This window comes from Papaver somniferum, chromosome 5 (genome assembly GCF_003573695.1).
Source record: "Papaver somniferum cultivar HN1 chromosome 5, ASM357369v1, whole genome shotgun sequence".
NCBI classification, from domain to species: domain Eukaryota; kingdom Viridiplantae; phylum Streptophyta; class Magnoliopsida; order Ranunculales; family Papaveraceae; genus Papaver; species Papaver somniferum.
The window spans coordinates 24,060,227-24,084,537 of NC_039362.1; the positions used below are offsets into that span (position 1 = coordinate 24,060,227).

At 35.4% G+C, this 24,311-nt stretch overlaps 1 protein-coding gene and 1 long non-coding RNA gene across 12 annotated transcripts; both read left to right on the forward strand.

Annotated features, from left to right (window-relative positions):
• Positions 1-4,219: 4,219 nt before the first annotated feature.
• On the forward strand, positions 4,220-8,636 carry LOC113281175. 11 transcript variants are annotated; one of them, XR_003325962.1, is made up of 13 exons: positions 4,220-4,442; positions 4,581-4,708; positions 4,782-4,860; positions 5,118-5,157; positions 5,339-5,478; positions 5,558-5,825; positions 6,180-6,267; positions 6,355-6,371; positions 6,833-6,944; positions 7,082-7,149; positions 7,622-7,836; positions 8,108-8,184; positions 8,293-8,636. It is a non-coding gene; the product is annotated as an uncharacterized LOC113281175 (long non-coding RNA). The 11 variants fall into 11 exon arrangements; XR_003325958.1 differs by lacking the exon at positions 6,355-6,371 and adding an exon at positions 7,396-7,462; XR_003325963.1 differs by lacking the exon at positions 6,355-6,371 and having other exon boundaries at positions 5,558-5,613; positions 5,766-5,825.
• A 12,690-nt stretch (positions 8,637-21,326) lies between these two features.
• Positions 21,327-24,309, forward strand: LOC113281177. The gene is made up of 2 exons (XM_026529838.1): positions 21,327-21,425; positions 21,829-24,309. The coding sequence occupies exon 2, from the start codon at positions 21,844-21,846 to the stop codon at positions 24,064-24,066; it is 2,223 nt and encodes a 740-aa protein (XP_026385623.1). The 5' UTR covers positions 21,327-21,425; positions 21,829-21,843; the 3' UTR covers positions 24,067-24,309.
• Positions 24,310-24,311: the final 2 nt, after the last annotated feature.

Below are 24,311 nucleotides of genomic sequence, written 5' to 3' on the forward strand. Positions count from 1 at the left end.
TTGAGAATTTTCTCGCAGTATCGATCTACTCGTATTCACACTTCTGTGTTATTACTGCACTATACACTTCGTAAGATTTTCTCATGTTGAATCATGCCGATTAAAATCATCTTACTATCCGTAACTGGCGTTGAGATTAATTTAAGTCGATGTTCAGGATACAAATGCATAAGGTATGTGAATACTGACTTATCCTATTTACTCACTGCACCTACTTTGAATTTTATGAGACTATGTCGTATACTTTCAATAGATTTAATATTATAAAAACAGACTTTCGAGTCCAAGCTTGTCATGTATAAACTCTCGAAATATGATTCGAGCAATGGAAATTCATAGATCCGTACCAATCTTAGTATGGAAAAAATTATTGTTCACAAAATATTTTTGTTTAAATTGATCTTTGGAATTTTGACCAAGCAATTCATATACACAAACTGTTTAGGGTACACATTCCTACTATGTATACCTATGACTATTTGGAATTTTTTTGAATTTTAATATGAGAGCAAAAATACACGAACTGGGGTATATATCCCTAGTATATATACCTTGTCGTTTTAGGCATACTTATGTAGCCTTTACTTTTTAAAGGCAAAGTATACGAACTTCAAAGGGTATGTATACCCAATGTATATACCATGTCTATTTTAACATAGTTCTGTAACTTTGATAAAGGCAAAAGTTTATGAATTGCCTCCTGTATGTGTACACTGTCTTTGACAAAGGCAAAATTTCAGGAACTGTTTTAAGGGTATGTAAACCAGGTAAACATACTATGTCAATTTTTACACGTTTTTGTACACTTTTTGACATTATTGACTAAGGTGCAATTGTACTTTTGTACACCAATTTTTAAGGAATCTTTGCAATTTTACTATACCTCTCATGAACACTTCTAAGAAAATTTTATTCACAATTATTTTACTGGGTTTTTGGATTATTTTTTAGTCTTGAGTGTTCTTGAGCACCAGTATTGCTTGGACATTCACGGGCTTGTTATTCTTCGCGAAATATCATTATGCACGGTTCCATTACTGTGCTGACCATAATGCATATGATCTTTTGCGCAATTTAAAGGCAACTTTTTCACATACTTACATGAATTTCTATCTTGAAATTTCACCCAAACTGGGAAAGTACTAGCTTGGATTCTAAGAAACCTTAGCTTGAATTCAAAGCTACGGGTAGCCTTGAAAATCTATAAATAGTGATACTTTTGCAGATTGATTTCTTAATACATAGCATTCTGGTGTCCTAGCTGCAAATTTAGAGTTGTTCTCTATAACCTAGGTTTCTTTACGAAACTGTATTAGGTTATGACTTTGAAGACTTCACTTAGGGATTTGTGAATCCCGGTCAGACTATATTTTACTTGATAATTCTTTTATCCAGATCTTGTTCTAGTGGTTATTGAAATTCATGAACTTTAGATCAGGAACAAGATTGATATAAATCACAAATTCCTATTTGTATCAGACTTTGTGATTCCACAAGATATATATTTAAATTCTTCCTCAATTTGTTTGGATTTTTCTTGTGATGTGGTACTAATCTAGGCTTCTCTTTGTAAGAGTGTAAGTATTCTCGATCTATGAGGTTTGCTAGACTTGTCTACTACAAACATATTTCCAAACCTTGATTGAAACATATCGAGAGGAAAACCAATAGGTTTTCTGTTAAAGGTAGATAAATGGGCTGAAGCAACTCTTAGGATTTAAAAGACGCCATCATCTAAGGGAATCAAGTGCATATGATCTTGTAAGATTCAAGATATATACAGGAGCACGACTGAAGCTGAGTGCCTTAGAGGGTGAATTCGGTCTCAACTACATTCCAGTCCAAAATATGATAGTAGGCTAGTGTCTGTAGCGGTTTAATATAGCGCAAGTTTTTTCTGCATCTGCGGTTTTCCTCATTAACAAAATTCTGGTGTCTTGTGTTATTTACTTTTCCGCATTATATTGTTTATCCTTAATAATAGGAATATTGTTATTATATTATTTATAATAGGAATACCATAAGTAGTAAGTAATCAATATAGAAGTATTCGAACCTTAATTGATTGAGATCCTACAATTATTTCTTTTTAAAAATTTTGTATTGAAATATAAATTATAATTCTCGTACTTGTTGGAATTTTGGATCTTGTATAATTCTGGTACATACTAGATTGATCTTGGATATTGATTATTGAGATCGTCCAAGAACTCTTCTGCACAATCAGGTACGCGGACCTTTGGTATATACATATTGACCGTGTAAAAGACAGAGAAACTTTATATACAATCTTACACTATTTGATATTGTATTAGGTTTTTCCCATACAGTTTGTCGAATGAAAAAATTGGTGGTCAACTTGGTACCCTCTATTTTCAATGTTAAAGTACTCTCTTTCTCCTTACGGGGAGCTTTGGGATGATGGTCGATGACCATTCTTTTAATTTATGGAACTCTCACGTATCTCCTCTGATGTAGTCAAACATAAATGTTAAGTCTCTGTATTTTTAGTTTTTGGAATTGTCGGTATGCTCATAATGAAATTGTTTAACTCTCTTCTAAAATATTGAATAAAGTTCATCTGGAAATTCGTGGGTGTTTATGGGTACAAACGGCTCACAGGCTTTCTGGTAAAAAATGGTGGAGGAGGCAAGTGCTCGCTGAAGCAGTTGCTCGGAGTTGTGAATTGTCTGAACCTTTAAACAAATGTAATGCTCTAGAGTACTTTGAGTTTGAGAGACTAATCTGTAGGACCCTGGCCTAAACCAAGACAGTGGCCATTCCAAGTTCAATTCGGTCACAAGAGGAGGAAAAGGGTCGGTTTGTAGGTAGGAAATCTGAGATTGTGTGGAGATCAATGGAGATTTATCTGTAGGTGATGTGATGTGTTGAACTGCTATGAAGATGATTCTCTGTGTAGACGAGACAAATCCTTTGAAAGTGTTTGATAACTTGATAGTGATGAGTCTTAATTGTTGTTGGTTATCAGATCATAGGTTCATAAACCTATTTATAGCAGCACATTAATCTCCTGTAAGTTGTGACAGTTGAAGGTAGTAGAAGAATGTGGAAGTGAGATATCGTGTAAGAACCATTTCCACTTTACACGGAAGACTGGGTTAATCAACCATCCACTACTCCATTCACTACTTAACTGTCAGCACGACTCACCACAACTCTTATCGTGGATATACCTCACATCGTACGTGTTGTAGACCGCCAGACAAAAACCCTAGTGATATCCCACCATGTGACGTGAATTGATGTCTCATGTGTGTGGTCAATCTTTGACCTAAAACTATGAGTCTTATGAAATAAATTGACGAAGTTCAATATTGTGGTAGATGAAGCTCTGCAAAACATGAATGTGGAATTATCATTTTTCTAGTTGAAGCAAGAATGATAGTCGAATGCCTTAGTGATAGTTTTATGAGATTGCTGGATCGATCAAAAACCATTATGTTGGTGCACTGAGCACTTGTGAGAATAACCATTGAAAGACTTTCTCGATCCATATGTCATGAGTCAGTCGAATGACGAGGAGAGCTTACAATAATAAAATAATGGTTGACAGACGAACCAAATGGACCAATAAAATACTGATAGCTGGATCAATGTTAAATTCTCAAATATTGATAGCTGGATCAACATGAGAATTACTGCAATTCGAATATTGATAGCTGAATCAATACGAAGAATATTGTTCTCAACAATTACATATTGATAGTTGAATCAATATTGGTGGTTCCGAACCCTGTTGGCCGTGACCCTCTGCTAGCTGAAGCAATTAGGGTATTGCCAAATAGAACATTGGTGATTAGAGTAAGTATTGCTATTCAAAGAAAATACTGCTAGATCCATGAATAATTGGTATCAAGACCAAATAAAATATTATTAAAAATATTATCTAAATATTCACTAGTGGAAAAGGGGGTTTTCTCAACCCACGCCCGTGACCCTCACTGACAGACAACTGACTTGGACCAGTAAAGACAGTCCGGGATTTGACAAAAACGCGGAGAAGTTCAAGAGCGGTTAAAGATGATCGTTGTATGAAAAATTTTATTACAACTTTACCACTTAGTGTATCACCGATTCCTCGACCAATGGACCTGGATGTTTCTGTGGTTAGATTTTCTCGACATTTGGGACTTCATTTGACCTACGGATGCGATTAACTATCGCCCTCTCTCCATTAAAACCGAGAGAACCTTATCTCTTTCATTATTTTTTCTCTCTTTTTTTTTCTCACTTCAAATTTAAACATTAGCTCTCGTTGGACCTCCATCATCTCCTTCTTCAACAATAAATTCAGATCTGGAAGGTGAAATAGAAGTCAATACCTCCATCATCCTCTTCTTCTACAATGGATCCAGATAAAATCAAACTCACCTCTTTCTCTGGTGTTTTGAATCATAAAATTCATCTTGCGATTAATTGGGGTAATTATCTACGACTAAATATTCTTCAGCATCTTCAATTGCAAAAATTTAATTTTTACTATTAGGGTTGGGGTATATTTTCAAGCTTTTGATTTTTCCGGTATTAGTTTCGATTAAGTGTTATTTTTCTTGATTAAGGTTGCGCTTTACTTTAACTGGTTCCTATTGTAATTCCTGATGATGATGGTGTGGTGGTGGTGATGAAGTACAAGATGCCACAGTTTGCTAATAAGATTGCTTGTTACATTGCTTATCTGTTCTGTAAGGTGAGTTGATTAGTTTGTTTTTTTCTCAATTTGGGTTTTAGGGGTATTCTGATATCATGAGTTTGGGTTTTAGATGACGAAATAGAAGATGACTCAGTTTGCTAATAAAGCTGGTGCTCTTGGTGATGAAATCTTTATTGTTCCTGATAAGAGTAAGATTACTGGTTACTTCAACAACCCTTAATCACCATGTCATTTTTTTTTATTATTGTTTTTATTTTCTTATTGAAGTGACTCATTTTACTTTGATGTTTTTTCTTAGATAATTTAGATTTGAAGGCAGTTGAGAGAAACACGTCGCCTCTGAATCTATGGGTTTTTTTATTTTATTTTTTGTCTTCCTGGACTTGTATATATTTGCAGTTTTTTATAGTTTTTTGATGGAATTGTATATGGTTGTGTTTTGCAGGAGGCAGGTGAATTGGAGATAAAGAAGTTAGCGTACATTGGTATAGATTCTTTCCTTTGCTTAGTGCTTTTACGTTAGATTCGGGTTCATATTTGAGTGTTTTGTTCGGTTAGCATATAAGTGAAATCTATGTTCTTTGCAATTTTCTTTTATTGTTTTCAATTATCTTGTGCCATGAGTTTGTTTAAAAAGGGAATCTGAGTTAGTTTATGGTCTTGTAGCTGATGGAGTAGAATACTACCTTTGAGATGAATGAGATACCTTTGCCTCCATGGAGGCCCGACCTGTAAACAAGAAGATCCCGGAAGATCCTACTTTACCAACATTACCAAGAAGTACCCCTCATCTACCATAGTTTCAGGTATATATTTTTTTGAAGTTGATGGTGAAGGGCTAGATGATATGGTTCCTTGTGCTAACTACATTGTTGATTTATTCAGGAGTTTCATTTGGAAACGTCAGAGAGGGCTAATCAGCATGCTTAAACTCAACAGTTGTAACATCAACTGAATCTTCAAATTGCAGTCCTTATTTGTTTCTCTTCTTAGTTGTCTTTGTGGACCATATGTTTCATCTACTTTTGGTAATGCACATTTAAAGTGAAAATTTTGTTCATGGTGTTATTTATGAATTTGTTGCCTGCTACAGGTAGTTCATTTTAGCTGGAAGAAGGACTCCCCAGAGATTTGGCGTGGATATCCTCGCCAGGTGGTGCAACCTTCTTGTATCCTTTACGAATTTAATTGTGCGATACTTTCAACGTGATCGGATAAAGCCTCTATATCGTGTTTTTAATTAGCTTGTTTTCACTGTCATGTGTAAATATTTTAAATAGCCAATTGAAATAGTGGGTTTTAGGTAGCCAACTTGAGGATTGGTGAAATAGAATCAACTCCTCCTGGCACAAAGGATTTAATGCATCTGCTGACTCATTTTCAAAATTTGCTCTGAATTCCCGTTAGTTGTTACCACTTAATATTGCATTCGTAGTTGTAGTCCTGATCGATTACAAGGATAAGATACAAATTCACAGCGTTTGGTACTTCAATTCCCTTTTTGCAGGGTCACGCCATTCTCCTGGATTATTCTTGCTCTGGTGCTAGAACTTTTGTTGACAGATCGGATCATGTTCTTCCATCGTATACTGCAAGTTAGCTTCATTCTCTTACTTTTTCATTTTCCTGGACATGTTCTCGAGTCTAATACAGTTGATAATTGATGCTATGATCATCTCAAGCTGCTGATGTTGCAAGGGTTAGAAAACTTGCTTCCTTCCAACGCGAAGCTCTTGCACATGCGTTATTTCAAGGGGATGTATTGTTATAGTAGTATTTATATAAACGGATTTTGTGTGAAATTCTAGAAAGTTATGTTGTTTTAAAAGATTTCTGAGACAAGGAAATGATTTTTCTTTTTCTTTTTGATAGTCCCAGTTTGTTGAGAGAGTTGTGTACAACACTTGTTCTGTCTACCAAACCGAAAATTGGGATGTTGTTAACTTAACTTGACCAATTAATAGGCTTACTGCATAGAGTTTTCGAGGCTTTTTGAGAATTATTCTCACTTCCTGTAACTGTCTTGTAGCTCATTTGGACATAACTTGTCTTGTAGCTCATCTTCTATAGATATACAAAAGAAGACCAGTATCCATTACACTCTATGTTATCCTAGGTTATTAGTTTGAGTCTAATTAAGTACATAACATTGGAATGCAGGAAACACTACTCAACTTGCTACTTCACAATTACTTCGATCATAACACTTCATAATGGTGCCACCTGCATTCCAAGTTCGAGTCGTATAGGAATGACCTTGTCAGTTCATTAGGTAATTCTTGTGACTCTGCTCGGTACTTTGTATTTCTCTGGTTTTTGGTTTCGCTTCAGTTCCTTGCTGTGTTCTATTATTTTCTGGTGCAGCTATGTTTCATAGGGTCTCACATATTTTTATATTCTATATTGTAGCCAATGCAATAACAACTGAAGACGGAGTTAATTTAATAAGTATAACTGGTTCAATGCTCACACCTAAGGTAGGATTAAACCTTCTTTTTGAAATTGATATTGCCGTCTTTTTCCAGTTCTTAGAAATTGATTCTTTTCAGAGCTTTTTGACTTTGGACTTGATAAAAAAAATTATTTGTTTTTCAGTCCAGTCCTTCAATCAGCTCTGATACATCTAATAGTCTCCCAAGTCCTGATTTGTTGATATCTGGTTGGATTATTAACTGATTTTTTGTTCTAATTTTCCTCCAAATAACTGGATCTGGAAATTTGAGACCACATTTGGTTCCGACAATGGCATATAATAAATATATAAGGGGAAGCGTGTTTGAATCCTAATAGGTATAGTTTATAAGAAAATCCTACAGACACCTTAAAGTCCTCACTGTCTACTTTTTCTTTCGATTTTGCTATTACATATGGTTCAAAGTAGCTTGCACTGGTAATAATTCTATTTCGTGGTGATTTTTCTTATCGCCGTCTTTTTTTTTTCTCCTGCAGTAGAAGGATCTTGGAATGTTGCTTAACCAGATTTAATGTAACCAGCTTCAGTCAATTAAATCCTTTCATTAATGCCTAAGTGATGCTGTAGTGGCTTAGTCAAACATCTACAAGCTCCTCCGTTCATTCCAGACATTGAACCAGCTCTTAATTAATCCTATTGAACACAAGGTTTATAAGAAAGGGCTTTTGCTCTTGGACTACTAGCTCTCAAGGTAATAAATTGTATTCTTTGCTAATAAGTAATAACATGATCCAGAAAACAAATATGTGACCCAGCTGAATGTTAATCATTTTTTTCCAGCATCTCTCGATCTATGCAATGGTTACTTGCTCTTTTAAGTTATTTATTGTAAATCGTAATGCTTAGTTCTGAGCCTCAAGCTCAGTTTTCAGGTCCGAAAAGTTACGTATTTGGTTGTTTTGATTGTTATGACATGGACTTTGTCTTGCAAGAACATCTAATTCTTAAACTTGTATCATCAGATAGCAGGCGGTCAGGCATTAGGCTGATGTTGAAAGTGATTGAGGATATTCCAAAGAATCCTGATGACAAAACTCAGGTAATTGGTTATTTATCTATCATTCTAACTACTAAGTGTCAACTACATCTAAGTTCGTTGACTATACTAAGATCTTACCCTCTTCAATTGGGTATCTTGCTCTTTCAGATATCTTTGCTATATGCTAACATCTCACCAGACGACATACTACTGAAGCAAAACTTGACATACTCTTAGCTAGCAATCCAGATTTGAAGTTGATTTTTGCATCTTTAGTGGGAAGGTCTTCCTTACATTTCTCCGGTATTCCTGATGTTGTTAGCAGTTCAATGAGAAGAGACAAATATTTGCTTTTGAAACCATAATTCATATTTGATATCCTTTTTTCTATGAACTTGATTCTAAGTATGTAACGAAACCAATGAATCAATGAATATTATTAAATTGAATGAATATTTGTGTGTAAGTTTAATTTGATTCTCATTTGAATTCTAAGTTTCGTTTGATTCTCATTTGAGTTTCATTTGTGTTTGATTTCAAATTCGGTCAGATTCAGTCAGGTCAGACAGCCAATCTGAATCTTTTTTTTTTATATTAAGATTTATATCTATGGCTGATTGAAGTCAGACATAAAGTATTGACCGTTAAAATCGGTCGTTGATATAAGATTTTCAACGACCCCCAAAGACACGTGATAGTTGAAAAAGACGCTCAAACAACGACCCTTTCTTCGACCGACAAAGCAAGTCATAGATACGAGTTAAATAACTTGCTTCGACCAACATAGCATAATTCTGAATATGTTCAAACACCAGTATTTTAACATCTATTCAACAATCAATATTTTAATTAATTAGTCAAGCAATCACTAGTGGAAATCAGCAGTTTCGCGACCGACAAAGCAAGTCATAGATACGAGTTCAATGACTTGCTTTATCGGTTGCGAAACTGCTGATTTCCACTAGTGATTGCTTGATTAATTAATTAAAATATTGATTGTTGAATCGATGTTAAAATACTGGTGTTTGAACATATTCAGAATCATGCTAGATATAGCATTCAGTTTAAAACCTTAATTATGAACATTGATTGATCGATGAATGACTGACTGAGAGTCAACCAATGGATGAGAGAGAGGCTGCCTCTACTAGTGATGGACCTATCATGTGATATTTGGATGCCAGACTGAGCATTTACCGAACTTATTTGTAGAGAAGTTGGTGAAAGGATGATTAATGATTGTTTAATCATTATTAAATTGTACTTGACTGAGCAATAGGTAGCAGAACCTAGCCATGGAGAGAGGGTAGACCGACAAAGAGGTATAAAACGGCCCTTGGTGGTCTTGGGACCATCTGATGGTGAATGGATCGTCATTCCCAGTTGCAGGAAGGAGTTTGAACCAAATATGGACTCTGGATGATTAATTAGGTCAAAAATCATCAAGAGAGGTAGGACCGGATTCTACAAGCGAAAGGGCCGGCCATGGTGACGTGCCCGCGTTGCCATGCTCTTCACGGACCAATCCTGAGAATTTTGGTATTTTCTGATGGTCCATTGAGCATTATTTCATCCTTGTACGAAGAATTTGAGTTTAATTGAAACTCTTAATAGTGGTGAAAGGACCACTATTAAATGTACTAAAATAATATTATTTTAGTATTTCTCATGGTGGTAGAAGGACAAGTCATGATGATTGCGGGACCAGTTTCTTTGCTAACCACATGGCTCATGAAAAATATGGAAGTTTCATGAGTTTTGATTGAAAGAGGAATCTTTGAAAGAGCAAAACCCTAATAATAATAATAATAATAATAATAAAATAAGGAAAATAGGGGAGGGCTGGCTAGAACCGAAGGCATGGCCGGCCGGCTAGCCGTGTGGGCCCATCCTCACGGCTTTTTTATTATTTTTATTATTTTATCTCTTCCCTTTCCTTCTTTAATCAGACTTCCAATCCTAGTTCTCCCATGAATGCTTCTTTGAACATTATCACTAACTACACTCGTGCCTTTTGCTCGGGGCTTACTCAAGGTGTCTCAAATGCCCGAAAGGTAAATATCCATTAATTTCCATAGAATTCAACGGAGAAAGGCCACGGATCCTGATTAGGTGAACATTTAGGGTTCAATTAGCGTATAATCTCTAGGAATTCAATCCGATAAATATTGCGACTAGATTTAATTATTTCATTTCTGTATACTAGCATATAATATGTCTAGGAGCATTCAGATATGATGTGATCAACATCATACGTTGTTTTGGGTTGATTCAGACACCAGAGATGAATTCTGAATTCAATAAAAATGTAATGAGTCTTTCAGCTTTAATCATCAAATACATAGAATATTAAAAGTTCTGCCTCAGGAACCCTAATATTGCTATTATACGTTATCACCGCCATGATATTACAGAAATGCGATTCACCCCTTGTGAAGGTACAAATTTCTTATGATTCTGATACCTATCAGAGATACATGATTTCCAATGTGATTTTACGAATATGACCTTCGTCAAAAATCCACCATCAACAGTGGGACACGGGAATAAACGATTTCACGAGATCCATATCTTCTTCCGGTTCCCCTGCCATTCTTTAGGTTTTATTTGAGTTGTGGATGAAGTAAAAGTAAATTAAAGATGCAAGTGTATGGTAAAGTGGGTCTAGGAAAGAGGTCCTCCTTATATAGAAAAAGAACCAGTGACTAGTATTTTTCAGGAAAAAAAATTGTGAAATAATTTGACATACATATCGGCCGATTATTTTTAAACAAAATGTTGGCTGCTTAGAATCGGTTGATATAGATGTCCACATCGACCGATTGTTGCCTAAAAAACCAACAAAAACATGAATTTGTCATACTTACATAATCGGTGGATAAGAATGTGCTTATCAACCGATTTTGTATGATGGAATTAAATTCACATAATTCGTCGATGTGGATATTTATATGAAACGATTTTGTAAGCCTAGAAAAATTATGAAATGTAATCCCCAAAATCGGTTGATAAGTATGAAAGCATAAACCGATTTTTAACCTTGTATATTTTATTAACTAACCTTGTATATTTTATTAACAACAAGAATGTGTGGTTATTTAGGTATCTATCGACCAATTGTTGCTAAAAAAAACTAACACAATACCTAAAATGTTGGCCCAATTGTAGTTCTTTTGGATCGTCTTAGCCTAACACAACATTTTAAAACCAACTGAATCTATACATTTATAAAATAACATCTTTTAATTCGACCAACAAACATAACTTAAAGACATAAACCATAATTATCCACATTTAAAGATATAAGTTTGGATAACAAGATTCCATGCATTCATCTCCATTACAATCAACATTCAACTTCATCACCATCAACACCACGACCACCTTGGCTTCGTTTAACAAGGCGTTCTTCATCGACATCATTGTGTTCGTTGCTTGATTCACCCCGGGTACTCTTTATCGCCATGGTTTTTCTGTTTGGACCTCTTTCAACCACATCCACCAACATTTTCATTTTCATTTTCCAGACTGTTCAATTTTTCGATCCTCCTTTTATTCCCCTCAATGTTTTCTCCTTTCCTTGATTAATCATTGATAAGTATGAACGCATAGAACTATTTTGTTAGAGCACTACTCAGTGAAACTCACAAGCGTTGCTATCTCAAGCTTGCTTGTCAAGTTTAATTGATCAAAACTATATACTTGATTTCTAGCTACGAATAGACATGTTTCGGATTATGATAGAATGTGTAGTTGAGCTTTAGACTTCACGACGTTCACCAATTGAAGACGAAGATCTATTGAGAAGCTTGAAGGAACTTCATCAACAAAAGGTATGTGGAGACTAAAACTTATCTATCACTCAGAAGTCTTTTATTTTCTATCTTCTAATGAGACTAAGTCGTATAACTATATAGACTTTTATATTATACACATTTGATATTTCGAGCCGAGTTTATCTCGCTTATATTTTTCACGAAATATGTGTTGGAAGCTTTTTGCTTTAGCTATGTTCATCATATTCTTGACGAGTTTAGTTGGAAACAATCTGTTTGTTGGAAACTAAATATAAGTCAAAAGATGATCATGTAAAAATTACCTTGAACATCTTATATGATTTGTGTGAGACAAACATTTGATGTTATCTTGGGAAGTTTTGTATTGATCATTCGATCACTTGAATCTAATGGTTTGTGTGAGACAACCATTGGATGTTTCAATGATTAAAATGAGAGTTTAGAACAATTACCCATATCTGTGTACAACACGGTATGCATACCTAGTATGCGAACGGTATTGTGATGATTCAGGTACGGAACTCTTGTTTGTGTACCTAGTATGCGGACGTATTTACCTGAGAAGGTACGGAACTCTTGTTTGCGTACCTAGTTTGCGAACGGATTGACTAGGCCAAGGTTCGGAGTTGCTGTTCGCGTACCTGGTTGGCGAACACAGTGGTGAAGTTCTAGAATTTGTCATGTATCATCCATACCATTACCCCTGATCTTCAGCACCATGTGACTACGTGCACTCGGTCTAAAGATGCTTGGGATATCTTAGAAACCGTATTTGAAGGGAATACCTCTGAGAAAGAAGCTAGGCTTCAAAACCTAAATTCTGATTGGGAAAACCTTTGTATGTCTAATGAAGAGTCATTTGATGAGTTAAATCATAAAGTATCTGAAATTGTTAACGCATCTTTTACATTGGGTAAGACTATTCCTGAAAAGGACATTGTGATAAAAATTCTCAGATCGCTACCAGCTAGATACGATTCTAAGAAACATGCCATCGTTGAGGGAAATAACCTTGAAACTCTTTCCATAAACTCACTTGTTGTAAAGATAAAAATATTTGATCATGATCAGAACACAGTCAGAACATCTGCGTTCAGTGCTGTGACCAATACAAGTGAATCTTCTAACTTATCTTGGGCTGATGAATGTTGTTCAAATCATGTTGATCTTAACAGATCACTGATTACACAAAAAATGAAAGATATTGTGAAGAGAAGCAAAAGATCTGAGAAACGCTTCTCTCTCTCTGATGCTTCAAATGATTCAATACTAGAAGTGAAATCATGTCAGTTCGTCAATAACATTATGCATACTTCTGAAATTTGCACAAAATATTCTTCTCTCTCAGCAGAAACTTCTGTAAACTCAAATTCTGATCAGAATGTGAGTCTGACACTAAGGTTACTTGGTTAAAAATGAAGAAGATCACCAAGAAAATCTTCAATTAAAGAACTTGTTGGATAAACTTGAATCACCGCTTTGAGGTTGATAATCCTAATGATAAATTCACCAGAACTCTATCTCTTAAGTGTGACTTGCAAAAGTTGTTTGGAAGTTCTGACACGATCTCAGCAATGTTATTTAGTTAGAAGTCTTTTGGAAACCAAATGGTATAGGGTTCAAAAGCAAGACTGTGAGCACAAATAATCCCTTTGTTCCAGCCGGTTCTTGAAAATTAGATGTAGAACAATGTGACAGACAGAAAGTCAATCACCAGAACAAATATTCCTCCTCGAATCGCTCATTTTGTGGAAACGCGAATCATGTTCAAATAAGTGTTGGAAATTCAAGAAAAATAACAAAATAATTGCTAAGCTTCAGAATGATATGCAAAATATGAATCTGGCATTAAGTTATCAACAAGGATCCTCAAATGCCAAGAAGAAGTCTAGAAGAACCAGAGTCAGGCGAGGTAAGAAGTTTGTTTATGCAAAAAACCTTGGTATGTCATCCTGTGACACAATAAGTGAGCATTCAACTCATTCTGTACTACCTAACTATAAAAATATTTGCATCCTCATTATTAACTTGAGAATAGGAGGATTGCATCAAGGTTGCTCAAGTTTTGTATAATTATATTTCTTTAAATAAGGACATGTTAGATTAGTTTTGTGAAGAGAATATTTTCTTGTTAAAAATAAATAATGGATAATGAACCATGAGGACTTTCTCAAAATGCCTATTAGGGATTTTTGGTTCCAGTGGTTTATTTATATTCCTTTGAAATAAAAATGTTTGTCACCCTTTTTCTTTGAAAGTTATAGAATCATGGCTCCTGTAACCAGCGGTACCACAAAAAGGGATGCAGTGGAAGCAATTAATATGTATCTGTGTGAAGGAATCCTTTCCTCAAGGAAGAAAAATGAGAAGTCTACAAAAGATGAAACAAGCTCTCCTCTAACTGTGTTTTATCTGTTTGTCAGCATCATAATAAATTTAGGGCTATGGTGAAAGATTTCATCAGCAAAAGAAATGATTTCAAATCTCAAATCATTTCATCTTTGGAAAAGATAGCTCACTATGAACAAATGTTGTCTCTGACAAAGAACACCTTGTCTGAACTAAAAACAGAGACATTTCTAAAGATTTGGAAGAATTGAATGATCCTATAATCAATGGATTTTTCAATAATGAAAAGGAATTCTCAGTAGATGCTATGAGAAAGCTCTACAATGTCTAGGGAACTTCTTATGATAACTGATTCTTATGTTTGAGAAGGATAACTAGGGTTTGGATTAGCATTATTTGTGATTTCACATAACTATTTCAACGATTTTCATCTTGCAATGTTTTTAGATTTATTTATTTAAATTCTAAAGTTATTTGGAAGATGATTTTTCCAGTATTCAATTTTTTTTGATTTCATATATTGCAATTTCTTATGAGAATATATGTGTTTAGTTCGTGAACTATGCTTATCTCATATACACTCTAAATTTAAGTCTATTGCGTCATTATGCAAATATTGATAAAAGATAGAATGAACTTCTGAAAATATTCTGTAGTATTGATATTTTCCTAATCCACTCTTATGTGAAAGTAATGTATGGCTCCGTAAGTTTTTCTTATGTTGAGCATTTTCGATTAAATTAATCATTGAGGTCTTCTTGTGGTTAATTTATTCGAGATCACTGGATACAAATCCATGTGATTTGTTAATGTCCAAAGAAATCCTTATTTTCTTGTAAAAGTAAGGTCGCTCATGTTGTTCCCTTGGGAATGACATCAATGGGGTAGAGTTCTTAATAGAACTTGAGCTTAATTGTCATATCTTTGTGGGGAGTGCGGTTGTGGAACATTGTAGGAGTTATCTTGTATCTTTATAAACTCCTTGATGAATACACTGAGTTTCGACTATGTGAAATCATCGAAACAAAGTTGATATGTTCTCTTTTAGTCATGAAGTATCTTTTTGAAAATTTCATTATGATCCCGTAGTTTTCGTACCTTGCCAATTTATATTGACAAAAAGGGGGAGAATTATTTGGTAGTTCACACTACATACATATGTCTTACGGATCAGTATGTAAGGGGGAGTGTTTTCATTGTAATATGAGGTATTGACCAAGGGGGAGTGATACACATCACCATAGTATTATTTCAAAGTTGTGATGCAATTGGACTTTGACTATCTATAGTAATACTATGACACTGTATAACAGTGATTGAGAACATATGTTTTCATATTGTTGTGGATATGGATCTTCAACAACAATGATGCTGAGTTGAACACGTTCAGAATCGCTGAAGTACTTGGATTTAGAGAAGAATTCACAGAATGTTGAAGATCCAAGGAAATCAAGCATGATGGATGAGAAGCTACAAAGTTTATTTATTTTGTAATCCATATGTATTGATAGTTTTGTCACTAAAATTGACAAAATGGGAGATTGTTAGAGCACTGCTCGGTCGAATTCGCAAGCGTTGCTATCTCAAGCTTGTTTGTCAAGTTTAATTAATCAAAACTATATACTTGATTTCTAGTCTGCTTATAGCTATGTCTCGGATTAGGATAGAATGTGTAGTTGAGATTTAGACTTCACGACGTTTACTAATTGAAGACGAAGATCTACTGAAGAGCTTGGAGGAACTTTATCAACAAAAGGTATGTGGAGACTAAAACTTTTATATCACTCAAAAGTCTATTTTATTATATCTTCTAATGAGACTAAGTCGTATAGCTATATAAACTTTTACAATATACACATTTGATATTCCAAGTCGAGTTTATCTCGCTTATCTTTTTCTCGAAATATATGTTAGAAGCTTTATGCTTTAGCTATGTTCATCATATTCCTGACGAGTTTAGATGGCAACTAAATATAAGTCAAAAGATGGTCATGTGAAAATTACCTTGAACATCTTATATGATTCGTGTGAGACAGACATTTGATGTTAGCTTGGGAAGTTTCGTATTGATCATTTGATCACTTGAAAATTAATTGAAGCTAATGGTTTGTGTGAGAGAACCATTGTCGTCTTCCAAGGATGTTTCAATGATTGAAATGAGAGTTTAGAAAAATTACCCATGTATGGATACAAGACGGTATGCATACCTGGTATGCGAACCGTATTGTGATGATTCAGGTCTGGAACTCTTGTTTGCGTACCTAGTATGCGAACGGATTTACCTGATAAGGTAGAGAACTCTTGTTTGCGTACCTAGTATGCAAATCGGTTACCTGAGTTGGGTTCGGGACGGTTTTTCGCGAACCGGGTTTGCGAACGACTTGATTAGGCCAAGGTCCGGAGCTGTTGTTCACGTACCTGGTTGGCGAACACAGTGGTGAAGTTCTCATGTATGATTCTCATACTCATGAACTTAAACATTTATGATCTAAGGAATGCAATCTTTTCAAACCATGACTTAATGTTCATGAAATGATTCTTGTATAAATACTTTGTACGATTACGAATCAAATCGATTTCGATTCAATTTGTTCATATATATTTCTTTGAGATAGTGAACAATTGAACAAATCTATTTGAAACACAATTAGATTCATTTTATTATCTTTCATAATTGATTGATCTTCATATTTGATCTAGAAGTGTTAGATAAATACAGCTAAGACAAAATTGTTCATATGGCTAAATTCGGTTAACTATTATTGAGCCAACTCAATATACACATTTAGGTACGTTAACCCATATCTAAATGAAGGTATATTTCATTTGTGTGTAACAAGCTAAGACCATCTAACGGTGGAGATTGATTGCTTTAGTTTTAAGCAGACTTAGCTTGAATCTTAAATCGGGATTTCATCTAACGGTGAATATTGAATGCTTCGTTACTAAGCTATCTTAGCTGTGATTGAAAGCAACCACGATTTGAAAGATTATATAAGGGAGAACTCTAGCAATGGGAAAACCTAATCCCCCAAACTTCTGTGTGTTCCTAGTTGCGTACTAGAGTTGATTCTCCTTTAACCTATGTTTTTCCTAAAACCATTATAGGTTAACGATTTGAAGACTTTATTAGGATTCTTGAAGCCAGGTCCAACTATTTTCTCTGTAGTTGCGTATTCTGATCTTACATGTTGTATCTTATTGAGTTTTATATTCTCTAAGATTTACTCGAGATTTATCTCCGGTAGGTAAGATATAAAAATAAATCACAACAGTTCTTAGTCTCAGACTCTTGTGATTCTGCAATAACTTTTTTTGTTAATCAGTTGAGTTATTGTGAGGTGATCGATACTTCTAGGCTGCTCTATAAGACCGGTTTATCAATTGGTTCATGTTCACCTTGATTTTATCAAAAGAGGGAACAAAAACCGAATAAAGAATAGACATATTTGTGGGAGACATATTTGTTTATAAGTCTTCGACTTTGGGTCGTAACAACTCTTAGTCGTGGGTAAGATCAGCTAAGGGATTCTAGAGGCGTAAGGAATGTGACTATACCTTAATCGGTGTGAGACTTAGTTAGGGCTCAACCACATTCCATTTCGAAGTTAACTTCTAGTAGGACAGTGTCTGTAGCGGCGTAATACAGTATGGTGTTCAAATCTGGACTAAGTCCCGGTTTTTCTGCATTTGTGGTTTCATCGTTAACAAATATTTTGGTGTCTGTGTTATTTATTTTTCGCATTATATTTTGATATAATTGAAATATCACAGATTGTGCGCAGTTCAATTAGTTGACAAATCCGACCTTGTTTGTTGGATGAAACTTGATTGACACTTGGACAATGGTCTTTGGTACCGTCTAAGTTATTTCTCGCGTCAATCAGGCTCGCAGACTTCTATCTATTTGATTTGTTAATTGTATTGAGAAAGAGATATAAACGCTTTGATATAATTCTTGAGTGAGTCTCGCTTTTAAGTTGGTGTTCTCGGAATTACATTGGAGTTTAGTCCATACAGATTGTCGAACGAATTATTGGGTGTAGTTTTTATACCCCAGCTTTTTCATATTTTGAACCTTGTATTTTTTGCCACAAATAAGAATCGGTCGTAATTCAGGTATCCATCGACCGATTGTAGCTAACAAACAGAATACATGTGCTTTTGGCCGAAATATTGTATTTTTATTGCGCGTCTTGGCTAAACACAACTTTTTAAAACCAAATAATGCATCCATTCTTAAATTATAAACCTAATATATTTTAGTTCGAACAACAAACATAAGTTAAAGACATAAGTTTTGACTCCATACTTATCCATGGTTAAAGACGTAAGTTTAGAAAACAAGAATCAACTCACTCATCTTTATCACCATAAACATTCATCTTCATCACCATCAACACCACGACAAAGGCCACCTCTTCGTCGGCATCATTATGCATGGTGTTTGATTCACCCCAAGCACTCTTTCTTGCTCTTTTTCTCTTCTTTGGACCCGTCTCCACCGCTTTCCTAAAAGATGCACCAATATTTTTATCTTCCGCATTATTCAATTCTTCAATTTTCCTTTTACTTTTCTCAACATTTTATCCTTTCCCTATATATGCTTTTGCTTTGTTTATCCAAACCCCGACTCATCTTCTTTGTTTTCAAATAACAAACATTTAACAAATCATGCCAAACATTATTGTTTCATATGGTATTTATCACCCAGATTTCCTCGTCCTTTCGACGAGGTTTCAAAATCTGAGGAGAAGCAAGATCATGTTATTTACTCGTTCCCTTTTCCGCTTTCTTTTGTTTTTCCTTGTTTTCCCTAAAGAATACGAGAATACATGATAAAAAACAATCAAACTCAAGTACATATAGTAATTTAAAGTCTACAATAAGCAATGTACTATATATCTTTATTCACCGATTCCTAGCAAATTACACTACAAAATCGGTCGATAATGATGTGCACATCAACCGATTCTAGGATGGAAATGCCCCAGAAAATTCGGGCATTTCCTCCACATATAATTTTTCGCTATGAGCACTTATATTGAATGATTATTGTCTTGACAGTTGAGAAATCCTATAATCAATAAACGGTCGACGTGGGATTCACATCAACTGATTCTAGTAAAAATAACCAACAGAAACATATTCATTTCTTCCAAGCCAAAATATGTTGATGTCCATGTCCACGTCGACCGATTCTTGTTTGATGTTATTCAACCACGAAGAACACCAAGAATAATTGGTCGACATGGGATTTAGCATCGAACATTTCTAGTAGGAATCCATTGACGTGTGTACATTGACCGATTCTTGTTAGCACAGAAAAGCTATATTTCAGGAAAAAAAAATAAAAAAAAATAATTGATCTTGAGTGTATGCATGTCGATAAAACTTAATTAAGAGGATTGAGTTGATAGAAAAGTATCTGATTCGAGCTATTTTTTCCCCTTGGATTGCGCTCAGATATTGTTCGGCTTTTGTAACCGTTTTCTTATTTCATGGTTTATTTCGAATTTCTCTCGCAATTCCTGGACTATTTGCACTAGGATAAGTAACTTCACTAGCTTGTTTAAATCTTATTGTCATCATTTTTTATAAGGGAAAAATTAATCGGTTTTTGAACTGTGGATGATCGACGATATGAAAATGAAAAAACAAAAGATATAGGAGAAAAGAAGAAGAAATCGGTGCTTAGTTTTGATGAAATGAAAGCGAAAATGAAAATTTTTGAGTATTAAGTTTTAATAAAGAATTTTTTAATCGTTTCACCCAATTTAATCATCCCTTATCCTCCATCTAGTTTGGCACAAAATTTTAGTAGTTCTCAAATAATTTGAGCTGGCCTCAAAATTAGTAACAGAGGTACCAAATTGCTTGGGACTCCAATCAAATTGATCAAGACTTCTTTAGATACCAGTCATTGTTTTCATTTTTGGGTTTTCTCATTAGGTATTTTCAGTTGGGTTTTCTATGAAGTTAATTAAGAACAACATCATCAGTGGGACCTCCAAAATCAGTAGAAAGATCATCCCCAAAGTCATCAACAACAACAAAGTTACCAAAGACACTAGCAACAACAAAGACTCCAACAATAAATGGATACAGAAGACCGATTTTAAAGAAGCTTCAAACCGGCTCAACTTGTTTCCTCCCCAAAAGAAACGATTTTGGGTATCTCTGCTATTTGTATCACCTTATGTTTGATGAAAACCGTGAATGTTGGTGGAATCTTTGGGTTCTTTATACCACTGTCGACTGTGTTACTATATTTATGAAAAAAAGATCTTGAGAAATAGTTGGCTCAGTTGATCATAACATTTTCGTTGTATGCAGATCTGTTAAAAGGTTTGGATGGCTTAACCTGAGCCCAAACCTGACCATTTGAACTTGTCATGAATAGGCATGAAATGGTTAGATGTTTTCTTTGGATTATGAATTGTGTCTATGTTAATATATGGTCGGAAATTGTATGTTGTGTGGTTGACCATTGTTGTATATTTGATCTTATTGAGTCTGATGAAAATATTTGGGTCCTGTAACTCCTGTGTAACTCGTCTGATTCTAAATCGGGTTATTATCAATATTAAAGTTTGAGCCTAGCCTCTTTTTTTTGTGGGAAAAAACAAAATCAAATCAAATTGGTACACACATCAGAAGTCTTGCAAATTAGTTAGGGTACTAAAGTCCTTCGACAACCAAAATTTTGAAAAAATATCCTTTTTACGATACATGAGTAGGCGAAAAGATCCTTCAATAAAGTACTTCTACCCTATCCTCCCCACCACATTTAAGACGAGAAAAGACAAAAAGGTAATATTCCTCACTGGCTAAACCCTCTTACATCAGTCTGTAGTCTGTACCCAGCAAAAAAAAAGTTATCAGGGACCGTGCGAGGTAAATTAGGTGCATTACAGTAATAATTAATTAATTACACTTAATTAGACTAATGAAAACAAGTAATCAGTGACACTTAATCAGCAAAAAAAAGTTATCCTACTACTAATCAAAGTTTCCTAGGATTGAAACAAACAAAACGACCTGCTTTGGTTTTTAGGGTCTACCACCAAACAGAGTAAAGTGACACTCTCTCACTCCCTTGCTCTTCCAGCCGCTGCTCATACTCTTCTTCTTCCTCCAGCCTTTAAGCTTTCAGTAAGTCTCCTTTTCTCTGATCTCTCCTTTATACATTTTTCAGATTTTGCACTTTGTTGTTTACCAGTACTACTCAACCTATGAGGGTTTTAAAAAAAGTGTTTTTTTTTCTTTTTTTGCATCTCTAGGGTCTTAAAAATCTTGAGTTATTCACTCTAAAAATGGTTTCTCTGATGGAAAAAAAGGATTTTTTTTTGTGAATGTTTTCAGGTGACACCTCACTGTGTTGTGTTTCTGGAACTAGGTTCAGGGTTCAGGGTTGTTTCTAGAACTAGGTTGTTTCTTTGCTTCATGTCTTGTTTCACTTCTATGTAATGGGTACCATAATTTTTTGTAAAAGAAAATCTCACTTTTTTTGGGGGGTTTTCGTAGTTCTGATCACTCATTTCATTTTGTTGTCAAGGGTTAATGATAAGAGATGGAGGCAGCTATTCGAGAAAAATCAATTGCAATAGGGTTAATGAAGAGCAATGATTACATGAAAGCAAGGAACAAGTTACTCGACGCGAGGAATACGTGGTCAGGACTTGAAAACATCAACGAGTTGATTACGGTGTGTGACATTATGTGTACAGCCCAGTTTCAGTTACCAGGGAGTGGAATTGATTGGTACTGGATTCTCCAGACTACAAGGACAGTTGATGAATCTGTCATTGATTACAAGTATACAAACTTGATTAGAGTCTTGGGGCCAATTAAAGGGAAGTTCCCGGGGGTTGATTCTGCTTTAGAGCTCATCAAGCAAGCTTATGATGTGCTTTCGGATAGACAGAAGCGTCAAGAATTCGATTTGAAAAGAACTGCTAGCTGGGGTCCTTGTGGTGGTAATGTGGAACCGCTAAATATAGCGTATCCTAAAGAGATGGAAGCTACTTCTCAAAGTTCTTCTGGGTCTAAGAGAATCGTTAGCCAATGTTCAGATAAGAGCAATATCATCTGCAGCGCAGGAGCGCAACCTTTGAAGACGGTAAGAAGTGCAAGTGAGGGTGATGGCGAGGTCGTGGCTGAGAACCAAGCACTTGTTAATAGAGTTGTAGCAAACACTTGTAGCCAAGAAGCGAGCCCGGATTCTGCGTTCACCAAGGCTGGATTTAACAATGTGGCAAAATGCTTAGTAAGTTCATTTGGGATCCCATCCTCATCCATGGTTCACAAGGAACCTACTCTTGAATTTTATGACTTTGCTAACAACCGAAAGGCTGAAGTATTTGCAATTGGTCAGATTTGGGCAGCTTATGATCAAGAAAAAATGCCTCGAAACTATGCAAGAATTAACAGCATAGAAAAGATGCATAACAAGGAAACTAATAGCACAGATGTCACATTGTATGTCAGGTGGCTGAAACCTGCTCCCCTTAACATAGATGAAAAGAAATGGCATGAGGCTGGTTTGCCTATTTGCTGTGGGTACTTTATGCAGGAAAAGTTCAACATAGATAAATGCAATAGGATGGTTGGCGGGAGCCCTGTTTTCTCGCATTTCATCTCTTCATTTAAAGATTTGACAAATGATTTGTTTGAACTTTATCCACAAGAAGGGGAAGTATGGGCAGTGTATAAGGATTGGAAACCATTTAATTGGTGCAATGATCCTAAAACAAGAAAAGGATGCCAATTCCAGCTTGTAGAAATTCTCACTGGTTACTCAAAACAACCTGGTGTTAAGGTTGCATCTTTAGTAAAGGTGGCAGGGTTTACAAGCATTTTCAGAAGACAGGAGATTCAAGGAAGTGACTTCTCCTATCAAATTACTGCTCCCAAATCGTTTATATTTTCTCATAACATCCCAGCATATAGGTTCGCAGGAGAAAAGAGGGGTTTATTTCCAGGTATGGTGTTCGAACTCGACCCACTTTCAATTCCAGAGGATGTGGTTGTGGAAACAGTTGCAGCAAAACCACCTTTAGAAGGGAGATCCAGTGATGCATCTAGAACTAAGCACCCAATTCCTATATCTCCTCCTATATCTTCAGGGCCGAAGCCTAAATGGCCAGAAGAGGCTTTTTCTTCAGGTCAGATATGGGCCATATATGATGATGGTCCTGATGCCATGCCACGGCGATATGTCATTGTACACGGTGTAAATTCAGGTGGTGAAGTTAGTGTTACATATTTGAAGCCCCACCCTAAGCTTGAAGATGAAATGAAATGGGTTGAGCAAAATCTACCTGTAGCATGCGGGTCATTCAGAACTGGTGGTGTCACACTCAATTTGCAAGTATCAAGGTTCTCACATTTAATGAAGTGCGATGACAGCAGCTCTAACAGTAACAAATATCTTCACAAAATTTACCCAAGGGAAGGTGAGATATGGGCAATGTATAAAAACTGGAACAGCAAATGGAACCATTCTAATCTCATTAATTGCCAGTATCGATATGTTGAAATCCTTTCTAGCTGTTCAGAGGACGTGGAGATGAGGGTAGCCAGCTTAGTAGAAGTTAACGGTCGCAAAACGTTTTTCCATAGGCAGCTCTATGATGATCGCTTTGAATTGACTCGAACAGTTTCCATGAAGGAGTTGCTCAGCTTCTCTCATCAGGTACCAGCTTTCACTGTTCCAGGTATTGAAAATCACGGTATTCCTGCAGACTCTTGGCACTTGGAACCTGATGCATTGCCTGCCATTCCCGCCAACTAGGTAAACATCAATTTACCATACTTCAACTTCCACGCGGTGAAGGAAAAAAAAGAAGAAAATAGGAGCTTTAGTCTTTTAATTTTAGTTTAATTTGCTAGCAAGTTTTTTGGTGATCATGAATTATACAAGAAGGAAGTTGAAGTCTTTTGTTTAGTTCCTAACTTAAGCTATTTAAGTAATTTCCAACTTCAAGATAATCAGGAAAGCTTTTGTATTCCAATGATGATTATAACATGGTGCTGTCT